The following is a 27,028-nucleotide window of genomic DNA, read 5'->3' on the forward strand; positions in this document are numbered from 1 at the left end:
TCTAGCAAATGCTAGAGCACTCCCGAAGGAACAGGATAGTTCTAGAAATGTGGCATGACACTAGTCATGTAACCTCGCTGACGCAACAATAATTTGGCTGATAAGCTTTGAATTTCTTATATGTTATAGCTGTATTATCTTGCACTTTTCTAGATAAATAGATGTTTGTGAAGACACACCCTCTAGAAAAAAAACAAATTTAACAAATTTTTTGTTGAAATTTGGTAGGATTGATACGTTTGAGGAAATCAAGTAATGTTGAAGAAGATATTGAAGAAATGAAAGCAGAAGAAAGAGCAAATCAGCATGAAGTTAGGGTATGTTTTATTTTAACCACCAGGTATTACATGTATTTTTAATAATTCTTAATTTATATTCCTTTTCATGCAATTACTCTTGAAAACATTTGTTTAAAGCATCACATTAGATATAGATTGATTAAAACTACCATGCTCATGAATGATACTTTTTTTTCTGATGTGAATAACTAGGAAAGTTACAAAATACTTGTCCAATTTTAGAGTAGGCATCAAAATGATTTATGCAATGAATCCTTCTTTAGAAGTTATAAGATTTGTATAATTGTTTTTTGTAGATTTCTTTTGAAAGAAGTACCATTCTTCTTGGGGTATATGCATCATTACACTTGTACATATTTAACTGTGTAAAAAAATCAATAATTTATTTATCTTATGTCAACAAATCAGTAATTTTTTATTTTAATGTGCTAAGTATTATTTTAATATTTGATAGATCTATTTAATGTTAATGCATAATGTCTTGCAATTGGTTTCTTATTTCTCTTAGATTGAGAACTAACATGTTAACTATGCAGAAAGTCTTTCCTTCTCTCCACATTATATTGAGGAAATAAGTACAGAAGTATTCCTTAAGGTGTCTCTTTCTCTTCACATGATATTGATGGAATAAGTATAGAAGTATTCCTTAAGGTGTTTTTTTCCTCTCCACATGATATTTAGGGAAAACATACAGAAGTATTCCTTAAGGTGTCTCTTTCTCGCCATGTAATATTTAGGGAAAAAGTACAGAAGTATTCCCTAATGTGTCTCTTTCTTTTCACATGATATTGAGGGAATAAGTACAGAAGTATTCCTTAAGGTGTTTTTTTCCTCCTCATGGTAATGAGGAAATAATTACAGATATATATATATATATATGTGTGTGTGTGTGTGTGTGTGTGTATTTACTTACATGGTAGTTCAGTCTATACCTGATAATACATGTACTGGTGAAACTGTTGTTGTAGTAAATATTAAGTACCTTGGCCATCTCTACATATAGAGCCTACCAACTCTATGATATCTGTGAAATGTACAATTATCTTTATTTTTCTCAAAGCGATAAGATCAGAAGTATTTTTTAAGTCTTTCATATTTCTCTATCCAGGTGTTAATGATGGAATAAGTAAAAAAGTATTATTTATGGTGTTTGTTCCTTTCCAAATGATACTGATGAAATTAATACAGTAATATTCCTTAAGATCTTTATTTCTCTGCAGATCACAATGATGGAATTAATACAGAATAAGACACTACAGGTACCATTAATCATTGGTATTGTCATGCAACTTTCACAACAACTTTCAGGAATAAATGCAGTAAGTTAATTTTTTCTTAATCTACTTATACAAAGTGATCAAAGTTGTTGTTGTTAATGAAACTTTTCCTTTAATATGATCCTTGTTGTTTTACAGTGGTAAAGCTGTTGTCACAGGAACATGTACTATCAGTGATCAAAGTTGTTGTTATTGATGAAACTCTTCCTTTAATATGATCCTTGGTGTTTTACAGTGGTAGAGCTATTGTTGTAGAAACTGTGATGTATACATCAAAGTATATTAAAATAACATTTTTGGTCATTTTGATTTATCATAAAAATGTGCATGTGTGCATAACACAATATCAAAAATATTAGAATCTAAATAGAGATAGAATTGTAAAATAATAAAGTCTAATAAAGATCCATATATTCAAAGTTTAATTAATATATTTCAAGTCTGACTATATTGTGTGTTCTTCCTTTGATGCTGGGATATACTAATTAAAAGGAAGAAAAGCAACACTTCTGTTCACCATTATATATGATAAAACTTTGGTGGAGTGTTTATTATTTAGTGTATTCATATTGTGGTTAATCCATAATAAAGAACCGAATGTGAATCTTCCCAAGAAGAACATAAATCTCAAAAATTATTTACATCAAATTTTAAATAAAAATACAAAATTATATTCCATCAAAAATAATAACTTATATATCATTAAATGTGACATCATCTAAAGAATTGTGAATAGCTTGATTTATTTACAAGTTAAATATTTTAGCTATGATAATGAGATACAAATATGAAGTTGACAGCTCAGCAAACTTTTAAAAAATAAATAGCATCAACTTTATACACTATATGTATTATTTCTGTGGCATCCCTATGTAAAGATCCCCAGTAGGTCACTGGTTAGCTTAAGGACTTATAATATTAATCCAGGGTTTCATTCCCCAGAGTGGATAGAGTGCAGGTAGCCTACTGTGTGGCTTTTCATTTGAAAAATATACTTAACAACTGTCACATAGATACACAGGTTTTTACTTCTCTTCCCATTTATTTATTCTGGTTTCTCTCTAAAAGGATTATTAAAAGATCTTGCAATAACTTTCTGATATTCTATTGATAAAAGTAGGTAAAAAAATTCTCCAAAATGTAGCATAGTTCTTACATATATATAATTTTATTTTTCTTCTGTAACACTCATGGTAGCAGTTTTGTGTAGTATTGATCTGCACAATATTTATTACTAGTTTTCCTGGTTGTATCTTTTACCAACTGCTACAAATATCTCCAAAATTTCTAACTTTTGTAAAACATGTACATAACATTAGTATATTATATGTATAATTAAAGTTTTAATATTGTAGTATTTCTGGTTGTAATTAACCCTATGTGCACTAACAAAGTTCAGAGTATGCAAAGTCAGAGTTATCAACATTTGATGTTACCCTACATTGCTGATTTCACAACAGTTTATCTTAGAGTAGAGAAAATACCAGATACAATATAGAAGGATGCTAAAAAAAAATTTAATATGCATTTATGAGGCTGTAGTTGTTATCAAAATGCAATTTGCAAACTATACAGAAGTATTTTAATTCTGCACATGAACGACACTTGCACTCTGACTTCCTAGAGTCTGAGTAAGACTGATTTTGATATTTCACAGACATATATTTAATATAGAAACTTTAATAACACATCTGCTTTCTTGTGTACAACAGACTTGTAGTGTTGACTAAAAGATCCACACTTCATAAATTCGGAATTATAGTTAACATAATTTCTCCAGTATGGGGTCGGTCCATTGGATTGACCCTGTGAATATTCAGTTAAGCATTAATATGTGTAGTCCAATTTTATATACAACTGCTAATCGTTCTATGAGTTTCGTGAATTACAAGTGGAACATCATACACATGGTGATTTGGATTAATTAAACCTTTCTTTTAAGCCACAGCATAGCAGCTCATAGAATGACTCTGAGTTTGTTTTTTCAAGTACAAACTTTTAGCTCATAGCTCCTTCATTTCTTGACCGATTTGAGATCTAATTACCATTTTGGACTCAGGAGGTCAAACCCTTTCGATTGATATATTTGACCATGTCCAAGGTCTTATAGATTAATTTACTCTAATCCTGCCTAAAAGTATTTCAAGTGCTGTGGCTACTGAAGATTCCTCTTGTTTCGTAATTAAGTATTCTGGTATAAAGTATTACTAACATAATCACTTTAAACTGTTATGTTTATGTGTAAAATCTTGATTGATTTGATATAAAATAACAGTGCATAAAGGTGTAAATATAATTTTGGAGTTCTTGCTCAGAAAGAACATGTTGGAGGACCAAGGTTTATCTAAACATTTTAAATTAAGTAATTCCAGTGAGAGGTATTCTCTCAACACATTTTTACCTTTTGATGTTTTATAAATATACAGCCCCATCACCACATAAGTATAAGTTTCATATTTTATGCCTCTAGCAACAAACAAGCATTTTAATTTAAACACATTTTCAGTTCTAAGATATTTTTATTAACAATTTTAGAAGAGTTTTCATAACTTGTTGACAGTATTCTGTAAGTTACATCAGTGCAAAACTTTTTGATTCTTTCATGACTATGGAGTTCTAATAAAAATAAAATAACCCTTGTTCCCTAATTTTTGTGAATAGTCACAAAAATATATAGTTTTAAAAATTAAGGGAAGCCTACAATTTCAAATTATAAACCATTTTTAATCAACACTGAAATTTACTTAAAACCCAGTGTGTTAGTGGTTGGAGTAAAGCTTGCATCTATATGAAAAGACATTTAGAAATTCACTTTTTTTTAATGTAATAAAACTTGCAGCTGTTATATGGATATCTTCTCAACATCTTTAAACTTCTCCAGCTAGAGAGAGAGAATGAGAGATAAATTTTTTAACAGTTACCTTATTTTCTTTTGTAAATAATAAACCTTTAAATTTGTTTACAGGTTTTCTATTATTCGACGGGCCTTTTTATGTCAGCAGAGCTCTCCGAAAAAACATCGAGGTATGCCACCATTGGCGTAGGGGCAGTGATGGTGATAATGACACTTCTGTCTATACCACTGATGGACCGGGCAGGAAGACGAACATTACTCTTGTATGGTCTAGGTGGCATGTTCATCTTCAGTATCTTTATCACAATCTCCTTACTTGTAAAGGTAAATCACGCTTACAGTAAACCTCTAATTTATGTAAAAAAACAACAACTAAATAATGTGTACGTGTAAGTAATAAAATGAAAGAAAGAACTGTGTAGGATAAGACCAAATACAGGAGGTTTGGGGAATAAACCTCACTCCCCTAAATTTCCTCCATCCAGAAAAAAACGGAGAAAAAGAGAGAAACGGGAGGGAAAAAAAAAGAGCAAAAACAAGTTTTTATAGACAAGCAAAATTTGTTTTATATACATATTTATTTTATATTGCACATACATATTTTTTAAGTATTATGTTTTACCATATGTACTATACTGTATTTTTAAGTATTTTTGTTGTGGGGCTTCCACCATTGAAATTGTTAAAAAAATAATATTTCATTTTTCCAGAAAGAAAAAAATACCCAAAATGCTTAATTTAAATCAAGTGGAATGCTAGGAGTGGCAATGCTTTTTGTCATGATATAAAAGACTGTATAGTCTACATATTGTTGATTAATTTATTTCGTGAGTGAATATTTTATTATTGTTTAGTTTTTGTTATAATAAAAGTTAAAAGCAGATGATAGTAGGAAGTTGTGTTTATAATTCCTTGATGTTGAGACTATCGAACATCGTGTGCAATACATTGATGTCAAGAACATAGAGATTTCTAGAAGGTTAGCAGATGATTAATTGATAAACCTAAATAGTGTGAGATGAGGGGAACAGCAGACAGACAATAGCAGAAGTGAGTAAAATTACAGGCAAGGAAAAGTTTGGCATGAAGATAACTATCATAGAAGTGACAGGCCTAACGATTGACATAGGTCTAACATTTAATATGTTAGAGTAAGACTAACAGTAGGAAAGGAGATAAGAAAAATAATCTATTCCATCAAAGCTTGGTTATAAAGTAGTTGACTCAGCCTGAGTGCACTTTGACAAAAGGAACAGAGGATATTTAGAAGAAAGAAGACCAAACAAGTATGGTAACTCACACCACAATTGTAAGTGAATCACACACAGAATACTAGTGTGATAGCAATAAGAAGAATAGAACTATATATATATATAAATATAGTGTTTATGATATGCCTATAATCTCTATAGTGTGAAGACTTTGTTGTACATACGTTTAACTTGTTCTGAATATATATATATTATTTTGAAAACAAGTGAAGTGCGTGCTGTACATTTATCATTGAATTTATCACCAACAAGTCACAGACACTTACTGTAGAAGAATTCTAAGCCCAACAATAACACAGTACATATTTATACTATTAAGTGCAAGTAAAAGCTTTTTATTTTGACAATTGGAAAAAGAATTATATTTATAAATTTTAACAATTTTCATTGATTAAACATAAATTTGATCCATTCTTTGTTTTATCTCTTCTATAGTTTCTTTACCACTGGGTAACATACCTCAGTGTAGTTAGTACACTTGGTTATGTTGTCTTCTTTGCCATTGGTCCAGGTAAGAAGCTATTCTTTTTTTGTAAATATTCAAGCATACTGCATTTATTAGTTGTATATTCAATTATCTATCAACTTATTTGAAATGTTAGACGAATTTCATAAAATTAAAACAAGGTTAAATTTACAACCTAAGAAATTAATTATTAACTCATTTGATATGTGAAAGGAATGTAATAAAATTAACAAATGGTTAAATTTACAACCTAAGAAATAAAAATATAATTCACTGACATTTATTCAGTCATCTTAACAATGATAATGTTGAATGAAAAGAAAAAGGAAGAAAGCTTGAAAAATCCATCAAGAGCTTTGAACAATACATTTTTACATTTGAGTTTTGTCATAAATTACAGATATTTTCTATTTGAATCCCTCTTACATTTAACTTCAATTATTCTTATTATTATAGCATGAAACTTTAATCTCGTTGTTCAGTCTATAATTAAGTATACACAATAACTTATTGGATGAAGCAAACAAGCTTAGTATATGTATAGGTTTTGAGAGGAGTGGACGAGATTAATATACAGCAGTTACACGTCTCAATCCCTATTTTTAAAATATTTATAGTGATCACTGATGGGGTGGAGGGTGTTGAAGGTGTTAAGTCTGAAACCAAACTTCTGGGTAGTCTTATTTTGCTTATGGTTAAAATACACTTAAATTATCTGAGTTATGAACCTTATGGAAAAAAAAAACATATTTACAAAAATACCTAAATGTTTATTTATATAATTAAAATTCTATGGGTTTGTTTGAAGACTTTTTTTTGGCATTGAATCTTTCACTAACTCTTTGGGTTTTGTCAGTCTATGTTATATCATTCCTAATTCTCCAATTATCAATGCTAACTCCACACACAGTGCCTATACTGTGAGGTGTTACATGTCTTACTGTATTCTAATCTTTTATTGTTTTACATAATGACTTATTTAACTTTCTAGTATCTGTCCATTGTTTTAATTGCTGACTTTTTTTTAGTGTGAATTGTTTTGCTTTATTGTAGTACATTTACTGTCCACTAGGGTCCATTCCATGGATGATTACAGCAGAGCTGTTTTCCCAGGGCCCAAGACCAGCAGCAATGAGTTTAGCTGTTTTAGTCAACTGGTTTGCTAACTTTGTGGTTGGTCTTGTATTTCCTCTGATGCAGGTATGTTGCTTCTAAACTTCTTTGTAAATTGATCATTTGACCTTTAGACCATCTTATAACATTTTACCTTTCATTAAAAGTGTTGCAAAAACTGAATAATTTTGTAATGAGCTACATCTGTGATTAAGATACACATGGTACTTTGAAGTAGTCTGGTTGTACATTTTTTAGTGGAACAAAGGGATTTTAATCATCACTGTTTCAAATAAATCAAAATTTTTATCACTTAGGTAGCCTTAATTGAAAGAAAATTATCTTTAGAACACTAGAATAAACCAAATGTCCTGGTTTTAAATCTTAGTCAGGGTAGAGAATTATAACTTGAACACTAAACCAAATGTCCTAGGTTTAAGTCCTGTATATTGGCATCCAGCAAGGAGTACCATTACGTGATTACTTCAGTAATGCAATGTCACAGTCACTGTCATCTTTTGTTCTACTTATATTACATAGTTTGGGACAGGGTTCTGAACATACATTCATTTATCATATACTGGGATAACCATAAAAACCCATTTAAACAATCATTTGCTATTGCTCTTATATATTAGCAAAAAACTAAACATGTAATCATGCCATCACTAGTTAGCTTCAGAGCAAGGATGGCATGCAAATACTATACAAAAGACAGACTCATTACACATCCTGGCAAGATGCAGACAGACATTCACCATTTCAAATGTTCTACCCAAGTTTCTAGTCCTTTTGCTGCTACGTTTGACAACCAAGTGCTGTCCAAGTTAATAGTTAGAGCAAAATATTTTCAAATAAGCAGTAACATTTTGTTATTACAGTTTCGTTTTTCATTTGGCTGCAGCTTCATAAAGTTAAATATTTCAATGAATAGATCAGTTAATTTAGATATAAAAATTCTGTTTGTAATTTTCTGACTATACATACAGTATAGTAATTGTGAAATCACAACTATTTAATTAGGATTATATTAAAGATTTTATATGAAAGATTGAAAACAAAAACTTTGGGGTGGAATACTTTTGTTCACTCAGTTTTTCATCCTCTGTCTTTTATAAGAATACTAGCTCCACTCTATACACAAGAAACGTTAGATCTTAAACCTTTCAAAGGGTCTACCCCCATCAAATGATTACTATGAGTATTAAGAATTTCTTTTGAGTGTTATATTTCATTTAACATTTGATTAAACATAAAAATTAACTGTTTACTGAAGAATTATCTACTTCAAATAGAACTGTTTATAATTGACTTATTATTTGATTTTCTTTTTGTATCCCATACCTATTTCATACCATCTATAGGAAATGTTTTATAGGCCGTTTTTTTTTTCTGTAACATTCTTTCCATTGGTCGATAAATATGCATTTGTTTTAATTTCAGCAAGGTCTCAACGATTACACTTTCCTTCCATTTACTGCTCTTCTTGCGATTTTCTGGACCTTCACATACAAGAAAGTTCCTGAAACAAGAAATAAGACTTTTGAAGAGATTTCAGCCCTATTTAGGCGAGACGAGATCATCAATGCTAATGGCATGAACATACACGTAGCCAGAAGATATGCTCCAACTGGAGGACCAATAGGACCAATTGTGGATGAGAAATCTATTGAGTCATGTAAGACTAAACAAAATGTCACACATCGTTCTCCTATGCTAGATCCATACTTTGCTGAAAATAAATTAAAAATTCTATATTCTTACTGTGGACTTTTAACATAATGAGTGTCAAAGTTAGAATTTAGAAATATGAAATATATTGATAGTATAAATACAAAATAAGAAATGCGAAAGTTTTTCATTACTCTGAAAAATTATGGAGTAATGAAACATGGAAAAGTAAGAAAATCTAACATCAACACAGAATTTCCACTATTGTTCAGAATAAAATTTAAAATAATTTGATACAAAATTCTGCAACAGCAAGCTTGTAACTGTTACTAAGTCTAATTGAGAAGTTTTATTCATATGACATTATATATATGACAATAAAGCAAAAGTCAGCCCACCATTTACAATTATAGTATTTTTTCTAACGAGTTTATTGCCCATTGGTATGAATAACTTTTCATAAACATTTTTTTACAGAATTTTACTGAACATGGAAGAAATAATTCTTGAATCATAAATGATTTATCCCTTCCTGAACTTTACATTTAATGTAACATAGTGCATTATTACTACTAAAATGATTGTTTTTATTTTTATACTGTTCACTACATCTGTGGTCCACATATTGAGTTATTTTACGTTTTTGCCCAATACAATACTCATTTTAAAGAACTGATCAAAATATTGGATGTAATCCCTTATTTTCTATGTGAAAGGCATAGGTAACCCAAGTAGTAATTAGTGGGATTAATTGCATTATTGGTGGTATTTTTTAAATTCTGTAACCACAAAGCAATGAACCCACAAACAATTTGGTGGATAAATGATTTTGAAAAATGTGATAAAAAGCTGAGAGAGAGAGAGAGTCCAGTCAGTAATTTTAGGGTTACCTGTGGAATGAACATGAAAATAGAAATTATGCAAACTTTAGCAGATTAAAGTTTTTGAATCCAATTTGTAAATAACTGTTAGACTAATTGAGTTCAAAAAGCAAGGTTAAAAATGTTTTGTTGTTTTTTGGCAAGCTTTGGTTAGTGGATTTAAATCTTGATTCTTAGCTTTCCAAAAAGGGAAAACATTACCTGACATTCAGGTATTATTATAATTTATTATCCTAACTTACACCTGCTTGACATTCAAGTCAGTGATGGGTTTTGTGATTACTCACTCTTATATGATCATGCCACATGCAGTGCAATAAAGAAACTGGCACAATAATTTTTCACTCCAATTAACGTTACAGACTAGTACTGATTCTCTATCAAATATGTTCCTCGTTCTCTTCAGAAAGTCAGGTTTCTTAATATTCTAGTTGTAATCTTACAATAATTCATACCTTAGCTTAACCAGTGGTTAAATTGGGATTTTAAAAGTGTGAAACTTCCTTTTGTGATTCTCTTTGACTTTCCAGTCAAAGAACCAGGTATGCTAATGGCTTGAATCCTTGAAAGGTAGAACATGGTGTTCCAGACTATTCCAGCCCAATTTAACTACTGAACTTAACTCTGTGTTAAAGCTCAATTTTCTTACTTTCTTCTGTTTCTTTCATATTGTTGATGCATTTCAGTTTCCCAGGTTCATTCATAGCTTAAATTCAAATGATATCAAAACACAACTAAAAAGATAGGAAGCATTAAATAAATGTGTGTGTGAGCAGGATCAGGGGGATCGTAATGTAATAAATTGGCATACAAACAGTAAACTGTTACGCTGTAAAATGCATACTTGTCTTTAATATTACTGCAGTTGGAAGTTATATATTCCTGACTATTGATATGCAATGTGTTTATCATAATATCATGGTCATGTCAGGGTAGGCATCAATGTAGTGTAACTAAAAACCTAGAATTTACGTACAAGGAAAACCAAGTTGAGTCAAAACATATCTTGATTATTACAGACTCTCGCTACAATGTTGGTCAATCAGAAGGAATCGTAATCATTTTGTAATCATGCATTTTACAGTGTATTATTAAATTTTAATATTGAAAGTTATGGAGCAAATATCTATGTATAGCTGTATCATCTCTATGTTCTTGTTGACATTCTTTTTGGAAATGCCATCCCTACATCATTTTACATTTACAAAATATTTGTTTTTACTTGTATAAATTAGTATATTATGGGTATGGTGATATGCATTACATGTATTGGAGATCAGATAAGAGAAAGTAATATTTTTTATGATAATTATTTTATAAACTTGGGTGGAAATGAAAGAAAATACTAAAATTATTTTTCTTTGATTTTTGAGACAGTCTCTTACATAAATCTGCAGACCGCAAAAGAAAGTTGGTTTACAAATGACACTTGTATAATTATTTTCCTAAGCAGTTTCTTTCTGCAATATTCTTTACAGTGCATAATTTAATTTATGTATTTTTATTATTTCATTTTATTTGCATGATAGAGAAGTTTAGTACCAGCCAAAGTACAGGCTGCCATCCCTTCACTTGTGAAGTCCCATCGTAACATATTTGTCTGTGAGCATCTGGGTAACATGATGCTGTTCCTAATTCCAAACCACTGAAAACAAGGAGGCAACCAGCTAGGAATAACCATTTTTATTTTTTGTTTTATTATTATCATTTATTATGTATCATTTTGTAACACCAGATTCTCAGCGTAAATAAGATGACTTCAATAATATTACTTGTATTATTATACGCTTGGAGATTTTAGCACTGGCTCTCATCCCTCCAATAATCTCCTAAGATTTATTCTAGTAATAATGCCTAATTCAAGTTCATTTAAGTAGCATCTCTCATATCTACATACTTTCACGTGCGCTCCACCTTTATACTTCCGCCCCCTTTCTTCCATTCTTGCTGTTGACTAGTATGACTTCTGTTCCACCTCACCCCCTAGATTCTACATGATGTTTCGCTGATGACATCTTTCGGGGATCCTACTAGGTTGCCCAACAGCTACATCTTACCAGCTAGACTGTTTACTTTCACTTGAATGATATGCCGCTTTCGCTTAGAAATATAGTCCCCCCAGCAGTTCAGCAACAAGTCGAAGGCTTATAATGCTAAAAACCATGTTTTGACATCCGTGGTAGGCACAGCACAGATAGCCCATTGTGCAACTTTATGCTTAACAACAAATAAAAGCAAAGGAATATAGTTCATTATCAGTTGAACTTTCAAGTCTCCTAAATATTTTGTAATAATAACAGTTGCTTTTACTTTTAAGTGACATTAACAATATGTTTGTGAAGGTTATATTTTCTTTTCTTTTGTTTAAACTCTCAGTCAGTTTCGATTTCTGGGTTCATGCTTCAAATATCTTGCTACTATAAAAAAAAAGTCAAATACTATTTTACATCATTAGAAAAAGATGATAAAATATGCTTATGCAAATGAATATATTTCATACATAAACACTAAAGCATTATATATGATATTTTAATTTTAATATTCTATCTATTTAGCACAATGTTTTTTTTTCTGTTTTTTGTGGCAATGACATAACTAACATTAGACTTTCGTTTCTGGATGTATAAATAGACAGTCACCCATCTATAATAAATATTATGTGTGTGTACCAATTCAGTCTAATGTCATATAGAAGATTATGTGGTATCTTAGATTAGATTCTGGTATTATTTCTTTATCATTTTAAATAATTGTACGATTACAGTGGAAATTTACTTAACGAATTTTATTGGTAAACTAACTTCATTTCAAAGTTTCAAGATTTGCTATTTTACCGATTGCTAATATATTAAACAGTAAGTTTGTTCGTTTATAAGATGAATTTCGCTTCTGTAGTATCAAAGTCTTGTTTTAAACTAACTAAAATGCTTCGTTTCCCAGATGGCACCTTCTCCCGTGTTGGTGGTGGACTACTGACTCAAGACCATCATCTTTAGGCTACAATTTTTTCTTCTCTTCTTAGCAATATCTAGGAGACTTTCAAGCAATAGGAACATCTTGGCTTTGTCCCTACATCAATAAATCACCATGTGTTTATGCTATTTTGGTGACTTAATTCTGGCTGTGTAAAATGCCTGGCTAATAGTCTGATTGTAGCTAGCCTGTGTAGTGTACAAAAACTAAACATTCTGAATAGGCAAATTAAGGTTTCGTATCTTGTGGCGATGGAAAAAAAAACCCATCAAAGACAACATAAAATCTACCTGAAGTGACACTCCTTCCGCTTGTAATTCATGCTTTTCAAAGAGCTCGTAACTGCTTCATCGAATTACTCTTACTTAATTAACTCTAAACAGCTAAACATTTTCTATCAGTTATTGCGATTAGAAAGGTTGGGTTTTGCGATGATGGATGAGCACAGAGTTATTAACTTTAATGAAGAACTATGTACAATGTACCAAAAATTGTGTATAGTAAGGAATGTTTATTGTTCCGTTTAGCATTAACAGCAAGTAGTTACATTATTCTAATCAACCAATGCATTAAGTAAATGTGTTGTTATTGGTACTTACATGTATGTTTTGGAATATTTACTTTCTGAAGATATCTTTTTTACGGTGCTATGCCCTATGACATTTATACATTTCTTCGAATGGGCTCGTTGATTTCGTTTAATTTTTTTTTAATATTTTATACAAAATCTAATGTTTAGGACCTAGTTTGGAAGTTATTTTTATTGTTTAAGGAAAATATGCTGATCTACAGCAGCGAATTATATGTACATACTTGTGATCGAGTAATACATATTAATGTGCGTAGAGACCAAACATAGAACGACTAAGTTACTCCAGAAATGTTATTTTTTAACGATGCATGTGACAGCATGATAAAGAAACAAAGTAATGCGACAGTCAGTTCTGAATTTAAAATAAGATTTCGCATTAATGTAAAATTAGTGTAATATTTGAAGAGGCAAAAATCAAAACTCACCTGAAATTTTCATCTAGCTTGTATTCAGAAAGTGTTGTTTCACTACCTTTCTCGCCAAACGAAATTCAATATTTCAGACAAAGTAGATTCTGTAGACTAGTGTGTGTGTGATGAGCTTGTTATCATCAACATAATATTTTAGTGTTGTTGTTTTTTGGTTTTTTTTCGTCAGAAAGCTTCGGCTGCTTATGATATCAGAGTATATTGAAAACAGTGTGCAGTAATACAGGATTTATATCTATAAAGGCCGAGCATGGCCTAGTTGTTAGTGTGCCCGAATTGCGAATCAGGATTCATTCTTCGCGACCCGCTCCCGCAAAAATGCGCTCCTCATCTTGATGCCATGAGTACTCTATAAGAATGACGATCAAATACAACTATTCAATCATACGAGAGTGGCTTAAGAATTGATAGTGAACGTTCGTTGTTTAGCTATTCTTTCTCTAGTCTACTACTACAAAATTCGAGACATTTATGAACACACAGCCCTTGTGCGAAATTCAAAAACGAATAAACATTTCTTTCTAGACTAAGCTAATGTCACTCCCTCCAAACACCTGCCACCAAACACACGAATGGTTACTTAGGGTAATCTCCTTTATAGAAGATGTAGTGTCTATTCCCATCGAAACGTGGAATGTGCTGAATGGTTGTCGTTTTTCTTCTTGTTTTAAGTCAGAATTGAAACTTTCTGGGAGTTAACAAGTCCGGTCAATAAGGTAAACATTGTCGACGATTACGAATGACCTAATATCATTATTCGCTAACTTTATGTATTATTAACGATATTAATCAATTATCCCATAACTGTTTCAAAACTACATATTTTTCGTAAGTTAAGAAGGCACCTTTTAAATGCAAACCCTAACATATTTTTAATTCACTGAATTTTTAATTGGACCGTGACAATGACCTGTTTATTTTATAATGTTACCATATATCCTGGAAAGTAGGTATAATTATTAATAAAGAAAAACATTCATTGATAAATACAAGCTCTAGTTTATATATATACCTGACGGAGTGTTAGATGGCATGTAAGATGTGATTCAATAGTTAGCTTGAAGGCTTATTACGCTAACATTGAGGGCTCGATATCCGCGGTAGGAGCAGCGCAGATAGCTCATTGAGGAGCTTTGAGCTTAATATCGTACATACAGACACACACATACATATACACTCATTAATTTAATTTTTAAAATTGTATAAACACTGTACAGTTATTTCTAAGCAAATTGTATTACCTTATTGTAAATTCAGTAATGACCGTTGCACTTTGGTAACACAGTGGTGTAATTATATCATGTTTCAATAGAAAATTTGGTCAAGAAAAGTGTCACTTCTAGAATGATTTTGTCTTTATCGTAAAATCTTTACACGATCTTGTGAAGAAAAGCATATAGCACTTGTTTGTTTACACGTTAACCCTAACAGAAGTTAAAGATGACCATATAGTATTTGTTTCTTTACACGTTAACCCTAACAGAAGTTAAAGATGATCATATAGTATTTGTTTGTTTTCACGTTAACCCTAATAGAAATTGAAGAAAAGCATGTGGTACTGATTTGTTTACACAAGTTTCAACATTTATGCAAGACACTCAACTGAGTTTTCAGTTTCGGGAATATTTGAACGCAAAAAAAAATACATATTTAAAGGGTATAATCACATGAGACTTTTATAAAGTTTGTTTTGAGTATTTGAAAGTTTAGATTTTTTAATTCTAGTCATGGGAAACGTTAGTTTGTTAGTTTTCTTAACATCAAGGAGAAAATCGTCAATAGTTTTATTATTGTTAGGAATGCAGAAACATTTTGCTTTTATTGTGTGTTTTCATGAGATATCAGTCAGGGAGTTATTCTTCACTTTTTCTTCCGCTGCACACAGATGTTTATGATAATTATATTTTTCTAAGTCCATTTTCTTCAAAAAAAACCTACATTTTATCTTTTCCCTGCAAAGTTTACAATCAGAACCATCAAACACAAGTTGTTTTGTTGGGGTTTTTTATTCAACCTTTGAACTGGATTTTCTCTTTCTACTGTATAATACGCATTTAACAGTCTGTTTGTAGTTAAAATTTTTTATAAAGAACCGTGATTCCAAATGATATATTTGGATGAAAATTTTAGTTATGATTTTCAACCTATCTTTTTGCTTGATAAACTTATCTGTTGTGTAATGACATAACAAAATCGGATGAAATAAGCTTAATTACGACGTAACAAGATGATATTAATGGAGTGTTCTAAAAATGATGAACGATGAATTTTGTTTACTTGGCGAGCACTTAGATTATTTATTTACTTGCTCTCTAGGTAATGTTAAAAATACAGCAATTTCCCTTAGGATAGATACTGTGAATTGATATTTCCCATCTCCGAAACCTCACCTTATTTGGTCAGTCGTTTACAGAATATTTTCTATCTGTGTAACGAGAAGGTTTTGTATACTGCATGACATTTTGATGTCAGTTGACACTAACGTATTCTGCCGAAATGTGATGATATTATTTCATTGTTTTACTTCTACAGCAGATATGAAGTAGATATTAGTCCTAACATAGCATTATGGTATCCATAGCTTTGCATTGCAACGTAACACCTACAATAAAAATACTTATCAATTTTGTAAGTAAACTATTAAAAGGACGGTATGATTAAGGCATTAGCAAAGGAGATATTTAAAACTTCTTAGTTATTCAAATGTTTTGGAAATTACTTGACTTTCACATTATTAATTGCATGTATTGCGGTGCACTTCCTGCTTAGCCAACGAAATAGTTTATAGAAGTAATAGTTTTGTTTCTTCATACAGTGATGTTCAGAAACGTTTGAATTATATTATTGAAATTAATTGTTTATTGTTATTATTTTTGTTTAGGGGCTCTAATACTAAACAAAAATTAACAGGTTTCATTACTAGATTTACGTCATCACAACACTGGTAACAGGTATACTTAGTGTATATTGGTAACAATCTTGGGTGACTACTTTTGCTAATTCTAATCTTTGCTCAACAATGAACTTACCTGTTTCTGAGGTTCTATGATCCTTCATATTGTATGTTACGATAATCGGTAGAGAAAAATGCCACGAATGATACAATCGAAAGAAATGGTCATTTTTAAAATGTGAACGCGTAGTTATTTCGCCAAGTAATATTTAACTCCTATGCAACTATGAATAATTATCTATGGCGATTTAGCAATTAATACTGACGTTTTATGTTAATGTTGGGGACCGGATAATGTATGAAATGTTGCTATCTTGGAATAATTACTTGTGAAGCACTTTATGAACTGTGTAAAAAAGAGTGTATTTTTTAACTACTTCATCATCAGGTAAGTAGTTCATTTCTTTAAACCGATGCGCGCCGAATTAGAGAACATGGATCCTTCAGTTCTCAGAAAAGGCAACATTTAATGCCAAATTTCAATATCTGTAATACCAAAACACAAATTGAAGAAAGAAAAAGGCCACCTATGTCAATAAATATTGTTCATTAAAACACCTTTAGAAATTACTTCTTGATCAAACAAATCTCGTTTATTAAACCTTTTCTAAGGAATGGGTTTTTTACCTTAATTGTAAAAGAAAGGAGCGTTTTGATCCCTTTTAAAAATGAAAATGTTAAACAATCACTATATAGTGGTTTTCGTTAAATATTAATCTCTAAATTGCATAACTAACAGATATTTGAAATTAATTTCTTTAATGTTGTTTGAACGAATTAATGTAGTTGGTTTTGGTTTTGATATATTGAGTATTAAAGTGTCACCATTTCCCTACTGACTCAGCGGTAAGTCTGGTTCTGATACCCGCGATGGGCAGAGCACAGATAGCCCATTGTGTAGCTTTGTGCTTAATAATAAACAAACAAAATTAGTGGCTTGTGCATCAAATTAAGATGACCTTTGGAAACTTTTGTTTCGTGTGATATAAATAAATATTACATTTTTGCGTTTTTCTTTTTTTTTACTTCTACAGTTCTTCATTCATATTTAGTTTTGATTGCAGATTTAGATTCATAAGTTTTTACTGTTTACTGTGAAGGTGAGTTACATCGCTTCCATCATTGCTGGGAAATGGATGAGTTCCAGCATGGTGAGAAAATAAGGGAGCAAACCCCCAATCATATGGAAGATCGGGTCTAAGAAGTAAGGCAAAATGTCGTTTCCGGGTCCCTCACGTGCCTCCTGGCTCTACCATCAGGTGATTAGATGTGTTGTCAATGGTACGAGATGTCAGTAGCTATGTTATTGCTTATATATCGTTGCCAATGGGAATAGTTCCTAAATTCATTTTTCTGTGTGCTAAATTGTTACAGCATGTTGGAATGTATTTCAATGAATTGTATTGCATGTTGGCAAGCATGGTTTTTAGCTTGATATTGCACGCTTACAAAACATGAAACTGGTATTGTTGTTGTTGTTGTTTGTTTTAGCGTATTCGTTTGAATTACTGGCGTTACCATGAAGCATTAGTTACAAAAGCATGTGTAGGTTTATCCCTTAATAACGGTTTTTGTACAACAACAAACAAACAATTTCGTAATTTTAAAACACCGTGTGATCTGTAACTCGGAACCAGTACTCTCTATACACGTCCTTCATCGTCATTGTTATTAAGAACAGTCACTTTTTCACGAGGATTTTTAAGAAACGACCTTCGTCAACTGGTTAAGCAAGCTCTTCAGCAGAACTCCTAATCAACTATTCAAAGCTGAAATTTTAAATAACCCTAGTTACAAAAAAGTATTCCTTCTCCGAGTTTAAAAGGAAGTAATACAAACATCACTTTGTCCGCTAAACGAAGATTAACATGCAATGTTTTGAAAGAAATACTTAATGCAAAGGATCCTGATCTAAATGAAAAAGTTCAAATTTCCAAATTAGAAAATCCTGCCCATACCTTGCTGACTTCCTATCATATTCGTAGCTAAAAAAAAGATATGAATTATAACTTCTGAGTCACAATCCTTTGACAAGCACCCACCCAAGTAACTGAATATATTCGATAGGCTTCATTCAAGTGAACACATTCGATAAGTTTGATCCAACTAAATATTCTTGATGGGTCTGATTTAACAGAACATATTGGATAGACTTGATCCAACTGAACATATTCGATAGGTTTGATCCAACTAAAATTTCTTGATAGGCCTGATTTAACTGAACATATTCGATAGTTTTGATCCAATTAAACATTCTTGATAAGTTTGATCCAAATGAACACATTCGATAATTTGGTCCAACTGAACACATTCGATAGATTTATCATTGAACTAAACAATTGGAATTAACAAAGTTATAGAATAATGACGAATAGTAGCTACATTCGAACGAATGGAATTCAAATATTTACCCTTCTGAGGTAACACCATTTCAACACACTGGTCACCACACAGATAGCTGAAACATAAGCCGTTACCGCCTGGTAATCATTACTTTCTTTTTATTAGTTCTTTAAATGCTCCGTTGCGTGTGTTATTTTTGCATCACTAGTTTAATAAGCACATTTAAAATTGATCTTAATAGCTTTTTCCTTGCATATAAAAAAATGCTGTTTTTTTACTTTGTTGCTTTTGCAACTTTCATTTTTGAATATTTTTCGTTTCCAAAGATACATCATAGATTACAATAGCTTCATCATTCATGCTGCAAGGATCAGCACGTTTTCTGGAAGTCTTATGAAAGGCAGTGAATTATATGCATATGATGTAGATTTAGCATTATGGTTTTGTTTATAAATATTAAAGCACGGAAAGCCGCTTCTTTTCATTAAAAAGTTTTTTTTTTAATGTTCAAGAGGAGAAAACCGGTAATGGATGCAAATTACCTAACTTTTACAACATAAAAATGTATCAAAATAAAAACAAATATTTTTTTCAAAACTTGGTGAGCCATTGGCGGAACTTTGCTAGTAGAAAGAATGTATTCCAGTCATCACTCTTTTGAATGTTAATCAATTGATTTAAGTACAGTTTTGCGACGAGTCATTTCTAATACAAGATAATTTTTTAATAGACCAAATATTGTACAGTTTTGTTTATTATCTAGTGATAGTTAATACAATTTAATTAATCGCGTGTAAGTAAAGCTAAACATTTTGAAGCTCCACGAAAAGTATGAACTGGTTTTACGAGAAAGTTTTAGTAGTTGGTTTTACAAAAGTTCGTTGGTTTATGGAAATAAAGTTAACTGTAACGAACGATTTTAAGATATCTTCTGGAGTGTCTACAAGATATATATATATCAACATTGTTTTGTCTGAGACTGATTCAAAACTTGATACTTCAGAAAATGAGAAATTTCTGACCAATTACTGTGATTAAATGACGCATAACGTGATATATTTACCACTTAAAACATAAGCTTATTGCCACGACGTTCGTTCTTCTTCAGGTGCATAAAAGCCAGATCCAAAAGAAGAGCGTTCTTCTCGAATCGTCAGGCCGGTACATAGTTTCTTGAAATGGTAAAGATATACCATACTGTTTTGTTACTGCATGCCATTTTCTAGCAAAGCACTTTTTAAAAAGTTTTCTTGTGTTTTTTCCAGTTATATTTTGCATCCATTTCCGCAAATTTTCCTCGCTTTTAGCATATATCAATTACTTTAACGCTATTGCACTATTGTTAATAAGCTTGTACACTGTTATTAACTTCTGGGTCTGCTGACATCTCGGAAAAAAAAAGGAGGGGTGGGGGCAAAAGAAATGAACAGTTGCTGTTTTTCTAATATAAAGTACTAGCCCTTAAAATTGCTTTTCTGAAATGTTTGATACATAAGTTTGTCAGGCTGAGAGTATAAATTCACTATCTACTTATTTTATCAATTGCCTGATCACTCTTGAAGCTTGTAGAGGATGAAATAACATGTTAACTCCCTCATCCTATGTCACAGCTTGTACAAAACTGCTTCCCCACTAGGTGCTAGTCATATTTATATAAGGTTTCGTTGATTTATGTGTATTAAGTTTGGTTTTAGAATTTGATAGCAATCTTGTGGATTTTATTTTGAAGTCAATAGTTGTATTCAATGGAGTGACGTCATGTCTGTATCTTTATAGTGCCCTTGTGATGTCACGTGATTTTGTGGCGTGTAAAGAGTATTGTAATTATACAAAACTGAAGTACTGCATGTACGTTAAAACACTATCTTCAGTAGCACGCAATAAACCAAGTTCTGTACCGTTACCTTGTGTGGCAGTTTGCTTTAATCATTGTACATTGAATAATACAAAGTAATAGTAATAAACTTGTGAAACTCATTGACTTCAGTATTTTTACTGTATCATTTCTCACGGAGTCTCTTTAAGACGCTATACGAATACAGGGTGACTGTGAATAAAGCATTTTGTATCGAAGAATTACTCGAATGAAACAAAAAGTTGGAAGATAATTAATAAAATTCAAAAATGTAATAATAATAATAACTTAAAGAAATGTAGTAACAATTTATCGAGTTAGTAAGGCGTCATGCTAGGCTTTAGTTTACGTGTTATTTGAAAAAAAGGACAGTGAAATAGATACTTCATATTACCAGTTTGAAACGTGCCAAAATTTAGGATCTAATGATTAATAAATGCCTACGTCTTAATTAGCAAAGTTCAAATATTTCGACTCATCAGCGCACTCTGATGGTCAAAGACACTTAAATACACGTACCTATAAAAACCTTGCTCAGAAAAGCGTATCGGGTGGTAAATACTTTGTTCATACTGGAGTTAATGAAAGCCAACAAAAATTAAAGCGTGTAATATACAGTGTTCAGTTTATTGAAATATAGTAGATTCGTAATTTCCGTATTACACAAAGTCGTCAAGATTTTTATTTTTTCGAAATCAATAGGTTTTAATAATAACCAGTGGTTTAATAACAGGAACAGATTGAAGTAGAGTCAGTCCTACTACGCTGTGGATCGTCAGCACCTTCATCGACTCAGACCAGCTTCAAGGTGGATTGCTAGCATCTGGGGTAGGTGGAACAAAACAGTGGTAGAGAAGAAAAAATTACAATTATTGTCTAATGAAACAGTGCAACATACACATTGTGCTATGTAACTAGCGCCATCTGCTAAAATGTTGGAAATAACTAACCGAAATACCATAAACTATGTAGCAGGAGTCGACCGAAACAAAAATATGGTGTGTTTCATTCTATTTATCCATTTCTCAAGTAAATCAAAAACGTAAAAGTGTAGAAGAAAGGATAAAAGCCTTATAACATAGATAACTGTCGCAGCCTACTACAATTCAGCAACTTGAAGACTAGTAATTCAATCAAAGAGCCTTCATACAAACTAAAGTGAAACTTATTTTCTTATATCAGGACGGTACTCCTTTTTCATGCCCATGTTTAAACTAAAAATTTTGAAATATATTTCTAAACATTTTGTCAATTTTTCCAGTAGATGCTCCAAATGGATTTCAGGTATCTGGGGTTAAAATCCTTAAAAAGAAGGAACACGAAGAAAAAATTCTCTGTTGATTCATTACTGATCTTTTAAAGATCGCATTAGTGTATTTGTATTATATACAGATGATGAGAAATGAGTTTTGATTTACTTATTCATAAATTATTTTTATTGTTATTAACCGTGGTTAATAGTTTGTGCTAAGTTATCTTTAGTGTTTACAATAGCAAATTAAGCGATTTGTATTCTGAAGTAGTTATGAGTTGTATTGTGTCTAACAGTATTTAAATTTTAAAACGCAAACGGGCGTAAGATCAAATGATATATATGTTCAAATGGAACCTTTTTTTTAAGCAAACCAATAAATGTTACCGAAAGGCAATTATTACGTCAGCAACAAAGGTACTTAAATTTGTTTTCGTTTCTTTAACTCCCCCCAGTGGCACAGCGGCATGTCTGCGGACTTACAACGCTAGAAATCGGGTTTCGATACCCGTGGTGGGCAGAGCACAGATAGCCCTTGTGTAGCTTTGTGCATAATTAAAAAAAAAAAAACAGTTTCTTTAACGCTTAAGTATTTTGGAAATGTCTTATGAATCTTAGGTGTAAATTTATAATTTTAATTATAAATTTATTTGTAGGTTTTAGACGTATAATTAACCCTTAACTGATACCTTCTATTGTCTAACAAATCCAGTTGTTAATTAGAAACAACTTTAACGTCAAACTCAGAATAATTTTTTTCTGGGTTAAAATTCGTGTAGACCTAACCTTCGGAATTGTTGTTTTAGTATACGTTACATTTAAAGGCGGTGTGAAATGCAGGTAAAAATAAAGAAAAATAATTTTAAAAAAAAACGATATACTGCTGCAAACACCATACACACAACACTTTGGTTTCGCATAATAAATAATAATACAAGTTTCGCCTCAAGTCACTACTCTTTGAACTCCACAAACACCATCTCGCCCCTCCACCACCGAACAACCCCCATTTGTGCTTTAAACACTGAATATAGCTTCTTTTTCCTTTTGTTGTGTGTGTGTGTGTGTATCTATGTATGTGTGAGTATTCACTGTTTATCAATCAGTATAAGTATTGAACAACACGAATAACTTTATTAATTAAATACATATTTTGTGTAAACATTTAAATAAAAAGATCTATCGGATTCCAGTTGACGAAAGTTGGGAGAGGATTTTTAGTTCCAGAAAACAACCGTTTTAACATTATTGGGGCTACAATGTAGGATGTAGCTGGAAGGAAATAATGTCGTTGACTAAGTCAGGCAAATATCAGAAATTGTACCCACGCCTTTATATTAGTAGGGGGGGGGGGTAATCCGGATCTGACCCGGAGAGATCCAACAGAAATAAAGCATTGGCCATACACTTGTTTACTCTAAATGATACGAATTACGTGTTTCGAGTGGTGAATTGAGAATGCGCACATTTTAAAGTTGATTTGCATATCATTATAAGCAACACTTAAGATGTATTATAAGTTGAAAAAAGTGTAGAGAAAATAATTAATAACAATCTCATTCCATCTTTATCCTTTTCATCCGAGCATTTAGCTAACGTAAACATTTTATATTCCATTAACTTGCAATATCATCCCTTTAAATTCCATTAACCTGAAAAATCATTTTATTTTTCATCATCTGACGTTAGTTGATAATGCTAAATTACTACACAGATGGCAGAATAATTATCTCTGCTGCGACATAAGTAGACCTATAACTTATAAGGAGGTTGAATAATATTTGCCCCCCCCCCACTCACACACACACACACACACCAGGATTAAACTCACTAGTGTTGTGCAGGTAAAGAATTCGGTAAATCATAACAATGAAAATATAAAAATATATGCTGGAGGGGGGGGGGGGGGAGGGGGCCTCTTGTTGGGGGGGGGGGGGGGGGGGGGGGGAGAGGGCCTCTAGTTGTGTAGGGAGCGTCAACGATTATCGTGCCAACCCTATTAACATTTGGGCCTTTCAAGAGTTATAACTGCATATTTGGTGGACTCCTGGGTCACAAAAGTGTTAATTTCGTATATCTTACGAGTGAGCCTATACGAGTATGGACTGGGCATCATTAGACACACCCATGGGCAGAAAGTTCAATCAATGTTATGTATCTGAGTTGGGTCAAGTGGGCTCGTGAGACAGCCACTCCGTATTACCCACCTATATGTACGGCACTGCAAGGTGTTAAAATTATGAAAAATCATGACTTTATTGAAATTAATCACCAGCTATGAACATCTTCCAAATCAATATTTCAGGGGTTAGTGAAGCTTGAGGATTATAGTGTGAAAATCGTCGCTTCTTTAAAACACAAGTACCATAGCGAGTCAGCGGTAAGTTTAAACTTACAACGGTAAAATCTTGGGTTCGATTACCGGCAGTGGACGGGGTTCAGGTAGCTTTCCACCATAGGCCAAATTTTATTATTTCCTTTATAACATGATAATGACTCGATCATATCAACTTAATCATTGTTAATGGTAATTTAGTCCGCTTTTTTTACAAATGGTTCAGCCCGTGAACTGAAAAATACACTGCAACAAGACCTTGTTAACAACGTCTGTTTCCGGAATAAGAATAGCCTATCTAGACTTTAAATAATCACATAAGATCTCAGACAGCAACCCTATCCAATTCATTAAAATACGTTTTTCTTTCTAACATGGATTACGACGTCATGCTGGACTTAAATATTGTATCTTACTACATTCCGGTAACAACATTAATACGATAAGCAACTATTAGGTTAGTCCACTCAGTAGAGTGTAAATATAATCAAACCAATCCGTGTTTTCCATAATCTTCTTGAAGAGTAAGAAACATTCCTTCATACCTCTATCACTTTTAGACCATTAACACATCCCTTCGCTATTAAACAGCCTATTGCATGACATTAAAAAGTTGGTTAAAGTAATTATCTTATTAAAAGGAAGGATTTTACAAATCCATTCATGTCTCAGTTTTCACTCCTTCAAATCCTCTATTGGCCCAGGAGTAAGTCTGAATTTCAACAGGTATGTAAAATATACTTAGTGTTTCCCGTCTTCTTTAGTTTATTAAGGTGAGCGTTTCATATTAACTAAGAATTTTCTAAAAGTTTCAAACATATACGTTTCCAGCAAAATGTCGGTCATGTAATGTGACTAAATTACTTTTGCCCTATTCAGTTTTTGTTCTGGTGTCACACTCGCTTTGTTGTGGGAAGTTTACTCTAAAGTAGAACACACCATGTATATATATGAGAAGCGATATTTACCCTTTAACGGGTTAGCACATGTTTTCCTTATTTACTGTTAGGAATGACCAACAGTGACATGGGTAGTACATACATACTGGAAGAGATTTTGTATATAGTTGATGTACTTTTCCAGTCTTATCGAGAAATTCTTTTTATCATTCGAATTGTCTTCAGATTTTGACCAGTTCTTTCTTCTGGATAAGAATGGCACTTCTGGTGTTTTATACTATCGTTAATTTTGATTTCTGTTGCTGTTTAATAAAAGATGCTACTCAGTTTTTTGTTTTGTTTTTCAACTCAATGAGGGTCAGAGAATTCTGGTTTGTTCCTCCATAACATTTTCTGACGTTCTTCTACTTATTGCGGTTACTGTTCTTCTTGAAACGTAAAAATAGTGTGTATCTAGAAGTACTACACAAGATTGATCTTACCCAAGATTTATGTTATAGACAAATGAACATTGCCCGACACTAAGTCATTTAAAGTTAAATCAAACCTATCGACGTGTATTAGGTTTCAGATATGAGTAACGAAGCTAAGCAGTTTGAAGGTAGAAGAGGTGGGGCAAGAACCCAAACTTAAGTTTGATTGCAGTGTTCACCAATTAAGATGAAAGTTAGAAAAAAAGCAAAATATTTTAAAATAAACCAATTTTTTGCTCTAAATACTATTTCTAGTTGAAATAAGGATTGCATATTTAACTTTTTATGGTTGGGAACAATTTGACCTATAGGTTGGTTAAAACAGCCCCCAAGATGAGGTAAACTGGCTGGCCCTCGCCTGAGTCATAGCAACGAAGGGTTTGATAAGGAGATTCGACCTCGTGACCCGCAGGTTGTGAGTTGAGTTCCCTAATCATCAGGCCATATCGTAAAAGAAACAAACTTCACGTTCACTGAATTTGTATAACATTCTTTTATACCATTGTCTTAGTTAATGCACAATTTACTTACGGCCTTCCCAATTCCTGCCGGGAGCATTTAAATGATGTAAGTGCAGTTGCTAAAAATAGCATTTATTTATTACAGTTTAAATTATCTCTTCCAAAACCATACTCCTAATTTTAAAACCACAGTCCTAATTCTTTCAAGTAGAATTCAATGGTTTTAACTTATTCATATAATTTCCAATAATTGGGTAAGGCGGCATGTAAATCTAGCAGTGAGCGATAAGTGCGTTAGCTGTCCCTAATTTCGAAGTGATGGACAAAATGGAAGGCAGCTACTCAATACAACCTATCATCAACTCTGGACTACTTTAATCGAATAATTGGTTAATTAAAATTAATTAATTAATTAAATTAATTTAATTTAAATGTTAACTAAAATAGGTTATTTTTATTCGGGAGAGCATGAAGAATTTATGGAGAACGAAGTATGATTGCTTTGTTACTTGAACATTTGTTATTACAGGCCTTGCATTCATTCTTCTGAATAAACTGACTTGAAATGTATAAATTTAAAAAAACACATAGTAGCTTTAAAAGTGTCTGAATTAATAAAATGAGGATGTTGG

At 31.9% G+C, this 27,028-nt stretch overlaps 1 protein-coding gene across 4 annotated transcripts in view; it reads left to right on the plus strand.

Moving 5' to 3' along the window:
- Nucleotides 1–21,781, plus strand: part of LOC106468202 (glucose transporter type 1-like) — a 63,855-nt gene extending 42,074 nt beyond the window's left edge. The window contains exons 7-14 of one of the 4 annotated variants that reach the window (XR_002612585.1): nt 229–317; nt 1,520–1,618; nt 4,542–4,754; nt 6,137–6,212; nt 7,240–7,367; nt 8,724–8,958; nt 12,773–18,037; nt 21,710–21,781. Coding sequence is in view for 2 of the 4 variants with exons in the window: in XM_022396539.1 (XP_022252247.1) it covers nt 229–317; nt 1,520–1,618; nt 4,542–4,754; nt 6,137–6,212; nt 7,240–7,367; nt 8,724–9,062 (944 nt within the window). In the remaining 2 variants the exon portion in view is untranslated. Of the gene's footprint in view, nt 1–228; nt 318–1,519; nt 1,619–4,541; nt 4,755–6,136; nt 6,213–7,239; nt 7,368–8,723; nt 9,284–12,772; nt 19,715–21,709 lie in introns of those variants that run through there. The other 3 variants (XR_002612586.1, XM_022396540.1, XM_022396539.1) reach the window with 3 other exon arrangements.
- The last annotated feature ends 5,247 nt before the right edge of the window (nt 21,782–27,028 follow it).

The sequence above is a fragment of the Limulus polyphemus genome, unplaced genomic scaffold (genome assembly GCF_000517525.1).
Source record: "Limulus polyphemus unplaced genomic scaffold, Limulus_polyphemus-2.1.2 Scaffold2914, whole genome shotgun sequence".
Lineage (NCBI taxonomy): Eukaryota > Metazoa > Arthropoda > Merostomata > Xiphosura > Limulidae > Limulus > Limulus polyphemus.